At 37.5% G+C, this 10,000-nt stretch overlaps 1 protein-coding gene across 2 annotated transcripts in view; it reads left to right on the top strand.

Annotated features, from left to right (window-relative positions):
* LOC138045694 (serine-rich adhesin for platelets-like) overlaps window positions 1-10,000 on the top strand; it is a 133,594-nt gene that overhangs the window by 77,637 nt on the left and 45,957 nt on the right. For both annotated transcript variants that reach the window (XM_068892280.1, XM_068892279.1), the window contains one exon: window positions 7,173-7,315. In XM_068892280.1, coding sequence (XP_068748381.1) covers window positions 7,173-7,315 — 143 coding nt within the window. The remainder of the gene's footprint in view (window positions 1-7,172; window positions 7,316-10,000) is intronic.

The raw sequence follows: 10,000 nt of genomic DNA, 5'->3' as shown, positions 1-10,000 counted from the left end.
TTCAAGTACCTTGGCTCAACAATCACCTCCAATCTCTCCCTGGATAGTGACTTGAATGCTGTGTATGCGTCCTAAGTACCCTGTTTTATGGGAGAGAGGCATGGGCTACATACATGAGACAAGAAGATAGACTGAACACACTCCACTTCAGATTCCTCTGCAAAATACTTGAGATCACCTGGAAGGATCAAATCACCAACCAGGAAGTACTTGAAACTGCAAAACTGCCAACTATCCAGTACCTCCTCTCAGAGCGTAGACGACGCTGTTGGCTAGGCCATGGGCTCCGAGTGCCTTCCAAATGACATACTCTATGGAAAGCTGGCTCAAGGCAAACAATCGATGGGGGGGGCGCTTCTTCGCTACAAAGACGTCTGCAAATGAGACATGAAAGCAGCCAAATCAGTGCCAGCAACTCAAAATCGCTGGCTGACGACCGTATTAACTCTTTGGTAGCTATAAAGACGGGCTCCAAATGGGCAGAGCTAGAGAGGATGAGGACCTGGGTGGAGAAGAGACAGAGGAAGAAGGCTTCCACGTGTCGAACGCGATCATTTACGCATTGTTCACACTGACACAGGCCTTGCAGCTCCAGAATCGGTCTTCGTAGTCACGAACCTAAGTGCCTATACCAATGATCCATTGCCTGCAAGGCAGAAGGAGGCCATGATATATGTACTGTGAACGAAGTTGTAATCCAACAGCACTTTTTCACAGCATTTTCTCTTTCGAAACTGATCGACTGCATTTAATTTCTTTTATCAAGAAAGTTGTGACACTTACTGCGCCCAATATAGAGTGAAGGGCCTGGAAGATCGAGAACAGACCCAGTGTATTTGTGTTAAGAGAGATCATTTTCCATTTGGATGTGTTGACCGTGAGTCCAACTAGACTCTCTGGCTGCACTCGTATATGCGTATGATTCGTCATTTTTCTAAGTGGAATAGTCACACTTTACAACAAGGAAAAAGGAATTTCTTCAGGCTGTTTCGCTCGGAGTCAGCAGCTGAAATTAAATTCCAGTGGTTTTTCTATTGGCATAGGTCAATTTAATCGTTCTCTGAATTTGTACCGTGCTATTGTGGTAGGTCCCTTAACTACCTTAGGCAAAAGAAAAAGGAAAACGAAACGCCTTGTAGTGGCTTCTAGTCAGGTCGAACACCATAACAGCGTGGAAGAGCTAACATGCATGCAAAGAAAAGTTTAAATTTTGTCCATGTTTTAGGACAAAGATATGCATCTTGTATAGATAACTCAGTTTTGACCTTGGTCAAATTACCATAATGAAGTCAATTGCAAGCACGACTGGGATGTCGTTGACATTACTGTTTTATAAGAATTGCATTCATATCGAACAATCTTCTTCTTAGAGTTGGCGGCTTCTTTAATGAAATGAAATTGGTATGCCAGATAATTTCTTTTTACATTGCTTCCACGAAGATTCGCGTGCACCACTATTTAAAGCTATTTAATTATACAATTATACAAGGGCTGTATAACTTCCAATCGACTGCCAAAAAGAAATAGTAAGAAGTAATTGGTGATCATGAACAGTGAATTCTTGTGAAGTTGAGGCGAAAGCGTTGTCTGAGCTTACAACGGTTATCAGTCACACGCGCCCCTCAACGATTTTGTTTTCATTTTTCGAAACTAAATTGATTGATTGACGTCCACCCAAATTCAGTTTTGAAAAATGAAAAAGAAAGTCGTGGAGGTGCGTGTGTGAATGGTAACGCTGTAAGTACTTGGGAAGCAATTGTTTTGATTTGAAATAAACTGAAAATTGTTTTAGATATTAGCTATTTTCCTGTATGTTTTTAGAACGGGGGTTCTGAGACGAAAATCTTTCATTTCCTTAAGTATTGTACCTACGTAAGGATGCGTTCGATTGGCCTTATTCTGGAATAGGAATACATAGATTTGAAGTCAGAAATCCTTTGGTTTTATAGAGATTCACATGGAAATTGTCAAACACCTTCTAAAATGAAATTTTAAACATATCTTCAACATCCTAGTTGCTTACAAACTACACCAAACATGCTATTTCAAATCATTACTGCACCTATTTTTATTCTGTAATATTTAATAGGGTCAATCGAACGCACCCTTAAGAGAAATGAAACGAGTGTAATCAAGAAAATCGAGCTCCCGAAGACAATTGCTGTAATATTTGATGTCAAAACACTATCACCCCACCATCAAGAAAAAGAAAAGCCCAGACAGTTGGATTCTCTTCCGAAGTTTTGACATGAATCCCCTGCCAAAAGGAGTCAGCAGGAAACAAATTACTCAACGAGATGAAAGTAAACATATGGACGATGCAGGATCATGGTTCAAGTTCTTATTCCTGATTCCTGATTCCCGATTCCAGACCTGTAGAACGAAAAGTAAGTTTTGCCGTGGAAAAGTATGTTTTGCCACGAGAAAGTAAGTTTTGCTGTGGAGAAGTGAGTTTTGCCGTGAGAAAGTAAGTTTTGCCGTGGAAAAGTAAGTTTTGCTGTGAAAAAGTTACGCCGTGGCAGCTGTGGGCCACCGTAATTTTCAGAGTTGATTAACTTATTAATGTTGCTGCAAATACACAACAGTAGATTTTGTGCGAACAAACGACCACCTTTTTTTATGAGTGCTTTTTTGGAGTTCTTATTTTTTCCAAAGTCATGCTTGAAAGTTGGGGGTGCGGCTTATATGCGAGTCTTTACGGTATGTGAATTGGATGAAGTGGATATTTTTTCATCTTCCAATAACACATTCGTAAATTAATAATTCAAATGCTACTAGATATAGAGGATATTACATGGCCACGCGGGGATACGAATTTTATCTTCCAGTGCTGCAAGTATCTCTCGGTGCAGAGTAGACAAACTCAACCCACATATGACGCCTAGTCTGGGAATCCTAGGTGGCCATCCCATTTAATTCTTTTATTCCTTTGAAGATAAGGAGATTCATCAATGAACAATGCCCTTCTAAAAAGCTCTGAATCGGTTATCATGCACAGTATGCCTAACCCCAACCTTAGTGCTAACCATTTAAAATCAGTGCCTTGACTTAACAACCATTGGGGTTTTGTAAAATACTCATCAAAAATTTAAGATACACTAAGTTCATCCACTCACCTCCAGAATCCATTTACTTGCAAATATACATGTACTTTCTAATAGCTGTTGGATTTTCATTTATCTTTACTTCTTGCAATTTCAGCCTAGGATGAAAAAACGTTGCAACCTACAATCTTTGACAAAAAGGGTTGAGAATATTATAAACAGGGGTTACTTTACGCACTACATCCTCAATATCGCACATTATTAGCCACCCCCCTTCCCCCTACAACTAATGTTGATAAGCCCAGGTTCGACATGCTTTGTTTCATCTAGCAACATTGATCAGGGGGTTGGGGGCAAAAAGATAGCTTGTTTTTCATACTTGTGATCAGAGTTTAGTCCAGAAGTAGAGTTTTCTCAACAATTTTGTCCAAGATTGTATTTGGTATACACGGTCAAATATCTGTCTGTATGAGAGCCTGAACGCTTTCATATGTTTCTAGTATGTAAAAGTCGTCTTCTCATAGCTGATACACAGTAAGTTGTCAAGGATTACTTGACATGCAATAACATTGTATGAAACAAACATTGTTACAGTAGTGCATTATCAGCCTTGTAAGTGAATTGTTTACATAAGATAGGGCTCTGTTTACTTTACTTTACTGCACTGCGAATAGACCATATTCGTATTCCCAGTATTGGACTGGAACTAGCTTGCAATGGAGGCTAATGCGGGGAAATCTTTTCAAATGCAAATACTTTTTAATATATTCCCCCGCATTAGCCTCCATCGCAAGCTAGTTCCAGTCTAATACTGGGAATACGAATATGGTCTATTGCTGTTCTTTTACATTGAGGAATTCATACATTAGTACGATTAAGAGGTGAGAAATGTACTGAGTCCCTTAACGAGGACAGTATTAAGGAGTTATACCAAAATCAGTCACGATCAGCCTTGCCTTAGCTGCTTTTGCCCACAGTTTGTTTTACACTGATCAATATTTTAATCCAATATGTATATACAGATATGAAATTATCGTAGATTATTTATGTAAGATTACATACAATAAGAAAATTGCATGGTTAACAATGGTTAATTTGTGTGTTCTTTAACTGACATAGATTTACGGCGAGGGAATGAGAAATTTTGGTCGGTTAACATGATTTGAACAGATTTTAAATATTTTTCATGATTAGTCTGTTTCAGACAGCGGGTGTGTTAACTGTTGAAATGCGTCACTTTTTGTAAGAAATGTTGAAATCTCATTGATTTTGCTCATAGTTTATACTCATTAGCAACACCTTGTGAAAACGGTAGGGGAAATAAATGCAACGTCTTGTAGTTATACCTAAAATTCGTGACAATTCGTATTCGAAGACGCACGGTTTACAAACAGGAAGTGACGTTTCTTGCAACCGGAAGTAATTTGCTCTGTTAGTATTTTGCTCCTGTTATACCACAGTCTTGTTTGCTTTCCCAAAAAGTTTAGGGAACTGTTCTCTGACATATTTTTCAAAGAAGGGTCCATCTAGTTTATCGTATGGGTCACATCTGATCACATCTTTGTTGTGGCTTTAACTAACGAACAGCTTGACAACTTCCCTTTTAAGGCCTTGGACACCTTCTTTCTTGATCCTAAAGATTGCTGCTAATGAAATTCCTACTTCCTCAGCAACATCTTTAGCTTTGTCGTTGTTATCTTGCACTTGGAATAAAATATAGGCTGCTAAAGCGTCATCAACATGCCTTTTATATACCATTTCCAGTTTTTTGATAATAATCCTCAATGATGACGTAACATTGTTTTTTTCTTTATGAGGGTTAATTAACTCTAATTGTCAATCGAATACCATGACGACATGCCTACGACTGATATATTTTCCTTTTTTGTACTTACAGAACTCCTACGTACAACCGTTTCGTGTTTTTGTGCAAAATGCTCTCCAGACAATCTTGGACAAAAAGGGTTGAGAATATTAAAAACAGGGGTTACTACATCCTGGATATCGCGCATTATTAGCCACCCCCTTCCCCCTACAACCAATGTTGATAAGCCCAGGTTCGAAATGCTTTGTTTCGTCTAGCAGCATTGATCAGGGGGGTTGGGGGCAAAAAGAGAGCTTGTTTTTCATACTTGTGATCCGAGTTTAGTCCAAAAGCAGAGTTTTCCCAACAATGTTGTCCAAGATTGTAGGTTGAAACGAAATTGACCTGAAATCAACTTTAGCCTGCAACAAATATACTAAAAGCTAAAAAGGTTTAAAAATGATGACGTTTTGACACTATCCTAAGGATATTATCAAGTCCAAAAAGTAAAAAATGGAAATTGTTTATAAATACTAGTACTAGAGGCACAATAAATACAATAATATTACAAGATAAACAAAAAATCTGCTGGAGTATTGAAAAAAGGCTCAAGTTTTCTTATGAATAACATTTCGAAAACCAAACAATCAAATTTGCTCTGGCATATGTTAAGAATTTGAAATTGACTTTCTTTTAAAAGATTGCTGCTTCTGTGAGACTCCATGAAATAGTTTGTGATCACCAGCCCGAAACTCCCGTGCTGCATATTAATTCAGCCGCGTACACATGCATTGCATTCTTAAACTAGTGAGTCTTTGACATCATTTTCTCCTCGATCCAGCTCTCTCAAGATTTTAAAGTTAGTAATGGCGGTCCATTACATAGGAAAATTCCAGTTTAAATAAACAGGTATCTTTTTTAAACCAAGGCTTAAAACTTGGGTCACTTGCTGTTTAGTTAACATAGTTTTGAGATCCAAAGAAAAATATAAATAGATTTTTTGATCATAGTAGCACTTTAAGAAACAATCAATACAATACAATACAATACAATACAAGTTAAAAAAAAGCTTAACATGCATAGAATCTGCTTGATAAGGCTTGAGTTTTCTAATGTACAGCATTTCGAAAAGCAAACATTCTAATTAATTATCTATTTTGCTCTGGCCCTTCCTAAGAATTTTAAATTAACTTGCTTTTAAAAAATTGCAGCTTAATTTGCTTCTTCCGTGAGACTCCATGAATTGCTTTGCGATTCCTGAGCACAAGAATTTGGTCTTGCAGACTTTTAAATTCGTGTTTTGCATACGTAATAGGCTGCATTTACTTGCTGAAATTTTAAGCTAGTGGGTCAATGATGTCACTTTTCCCTAGATCCAATCCTCTGAGATCCAATCGGTCAGTTTGGCGAGTAATGGCGGTCCGTGAAATCCAAAATTTACACTCAAAGTAAACTGCCTTTGGATAAAAATCAAAGCTTAGAATTTTGTCAATCAAGTGTTAAGCAATCACACTTTCGGAATCTGAAGGAAAAAAGGCAGGGATTTTTTGATCATAGTAGCACTTTAAGTATTTATAATAAATTTCCACTTTCTACTTTTTTGACTAATGACATTAGGATAGCGCCAAATCATCGTTTTTTAAACATTTTTGAAAATTTAAGTTTTAGGATATTTAAAAATCTTTATTGCAGTTTTTTATAACTTTTTCTAAGTGAAGTTAATCGGTTTTTTTAAATTAGAAAATATGCATGGTTTCCAGGGTTACTTTTTGGACATCTTTCTGAAAAGCGAGTTGTAAAGGCTGGTCTTTAAACAGCTCTAGACAGTTACATTGTATCATGGCAAAAATAATACTGTCCTACAGAGGAATAAATTTATTTCATTTAGCATTGCCCTGTGGAAGGAATGGACAGTGTTGTAATCTTTTTCCATTAGAATTAACCCACTTTACCTGTGGGAAACCCTTTCGAGCCTCTTTATATTTAATGGCATAATTAATAAGAGGCACATTAAACAGATAACCCTTGTTCACAATACAGTCGCCAGCAGCATCCAGGGAGAGCTTGGAGGGTTATGGATTCAGACCCATCTTTGGACTCAGAAATTTGAGAGTTCCAAGTAGCCATCATGTTTTTCTATATCTTTAATTACCGACTAAGGTTTGCATTTCCATAGATAGTGATTGGCAAAATATCACTTAAATGGTGTAACCATAGGCACTACTGGTGTTTTTAGTGGAAACTGACCTCCCCACCCCCGTGTGAACCCGAAATGAAGCATTGTCTTGAATTTTTTTTCCTCAAAAGCTGGGTTTATGTTTTAGTGCCAAAGGTGGGTCTGAAGGCGAAGAAGATTTAGAAGAAATGACTGATTCAGCTGAAGAAAGTGAAGAAACTGAAGAAAACAGCCAACCTACAGTCTGCCCAACTCATGCCACAACTCCCACCCCACTAGTGAAAAGACCAGGTGTGTATCCCCCCTCCCCCTTTCCGGCTTGAACAAGGTATTGTGTCAAATTCAAATGAAAATCACGATGTTGTGAGGGATAGACATCTGTTCATAAACATTTATTTTACAGAATCTTGAAGACATATGGGTATATTTTTTTAAGTTCAAAATTGGGCTACATGTATTCATTTGAGGAACTTGACAAGATTGGTTTTAAATTGTGAAGGATACTGCAATGCATATATTTAACAATTATTTTTTGAAATCGAGGTTAATATTCTGCCACTATTCACCGAGAGATTTCCGAGATTTCAAAGAATAATTGTTTATATATATATATTCACGAGGTGATCTCAACAGCATTTGCAGAAGAAAACCATCCAAAATCGATTGAATTGACATCTCAATTCATGCGTGGAAAACGTGCATGTGGCACAAAGCATGCATGATAGCCTGTGAGCAGGCTCTCTCTCTGCGGCGGGAGAGAAAGAGAGCCTGCACCCATCCCTCTGAATTTTGAATGCCGCCTCTTGATGTCACGCTGAGCTAGCTGTCAAAGATTAGCCAATCAGTGCACACCTGAAGTAAACATTGATATAAACAGTAAACCACGCGATGTGTATTTCAAATTGCTGGAAGCAGAAAGTCCGAAAAATTGTAAAAGGAGGAAGCCTTCGCCAGAAAATCCTAACAACTACTGCAGATGCTGTAAACCATAGCTGAATATTCTGTTCTGTTAAGTCCATCTCCATGGAAAATGTGGTTCGTTCGTCAGGGAATATTTAGCACAGAAACTTAAACCAACAGGAATCATAATAGGACTAAAAGAGAAATGCCTTTGCCCTGTCTGCATCTCCACGGTGTGAGACTCGTCAACCACAACTGCTGCCACATTTTGGTAAAGCGAGGCGGAGTTATCTTTTTTGATTTATTTTAATGGAATACAGGCATTACAACTACTAAATTACACTTTAATTCTTGACAGATACGAAAGATATTCTAAAACCTACACCACTTTATTTCAAAGCCTTATCGTGTATTTGTGATTACACATACGTATTTCACTAATTAAATAATTTGAGAATTGGAATATTTTGCGTTTTAAGTGTATTGGAGTATTGCGGAGTTACCAGGAGATCAAGCAATTATTTGTGAAAGCCAGCTTTTCCGCTTAACTAAATACTTGCTAAAATCGTGTAGAGTTCCTTTATTGTTAAATCAGCAACTGATGCAGCCGATTAGGCCCAAGCTTCTGTCAAAATGTGATCAGCCATAGTTTTTTGTAGAGGACAGGAAAGTACCACGGTAACTTGATGTCGCCCTCGTTGTATTTTGACCGCTACTAAAAACAGTTGGAAAATTAAACCATTCCCAAATCCTGTGGATAACAGAGACAGAGCTTCCTTTCCTTCCAACAAAGAAGCCATTGCATCGCATTAAGTACGGTAATATTGCAACATTCTACGATTTTTTCGTACGCATTTCTGATCACCTTATCTCTACGAAGTGAACTGGCGGCTTTCTTGTTGTCGGAGCTTGTCAATGGTGAGGTCACCATGTAATTTAATTTCAGCCAATCAGTATTTTGTGTCCAATATTTGGATATGACATTCAAAATACAAAGCCATGCGGCCAGGCTCTCATTCTACCCCAACCCCAGTCCCTTGGGGAGCCTGCTCGAAGGCTACATGCATGAAAGCTTTAAACATGGCAAATCTAAATAATTAACCTTCGTTAAAATCCTCACCACAAACAGCAAAATTGTCATTTAACACCCTTTAAATCAGCAGTCTAAATCGAAAGTCTGCTTGGTAATAACATTTGTTCCATGAAAGTTTTAGAGGTTCATTTGAAATGGAAATTGCAAGTGCAGTTAAAGTAAAGTAAAGGATCCACGTGACATGGTGGCTTAAATTGAGGCGAGCATTGGTTTGTTGTAAAATGACCCGTCTTGTTTCCTTGCAGCTATGTAGAACTATCTTAATTAAACATTTTTCTAATTCCTCGATTTCATTAACAAATTCGTTTTGCTTTTAGTCCAGTCAATCTATGGTTTGTGATGAAACAAATTGCAACAGAATTTTTCTCACTGCCATTCATTTGTGGATGGTCCACTTAGTAACATACTAAAAATCCCCCAAAATCCGTTAAGGGGAACACGCCAAAATTTAGCATTTAAAATTGTGAACTTTTACCACAGGGTATCCAATACATTTGCACTCACACGTTTTATCAAAAAATCTTTTTATTGCGTTTTTCTCTACCTAAGAGGCTTTTATAACAATAAACTAGTTGTTTTTGTGTTCTTCCAGCTTAGAGAAAATGAAAAAATCCGTTTTGAAATAATATAAGTACTCCAGCTATATTTGCACAGGGACTCCAGTTGTGGAAAATACACACAAGCTATTACAAAAGGTTACTTCCTTTCAGCTTGAATTGATTCTCCCTAATTATTTTTACATAATTGAAAGCCATTTTGAACCAGGCAACTCAAAGACTTTAAATTGTTTATGTTCTTACCCGAAGTTTTCTCTTCTTACTTAACTTTAGAATTATTGAAAAAAGGAAATACAGGATTTATTCTACCTTCTTCTATGCCGTAAACTATGGTCAAGGCTGGGATGATGCATTATAAATTTTTGAGATTACAACGACCAATACAGTGACTATATTACAAAAACACCAGCTTTTAATCATCATTTG

This window comes from Montipora capricornis, chromosome 4, assembly GCF_036669925.1.
Source record: "Montipora capricornis isolate CH-2021 chromosome 4, ASM3666992v2, whole genome shotgun sequence".
Classification (NCBI taxonomy): Eukaryota; Metazoa; Cnidaria; class Anthozoa; order Scleractinia; family Acroporidae; genus Montipora; species Montipora capricornis.
The sequence above is the reverse complement of the archived record's forward strand: the minus strand, read 5'-3'. Positions and strand labels throughout refer to the sequence as shown.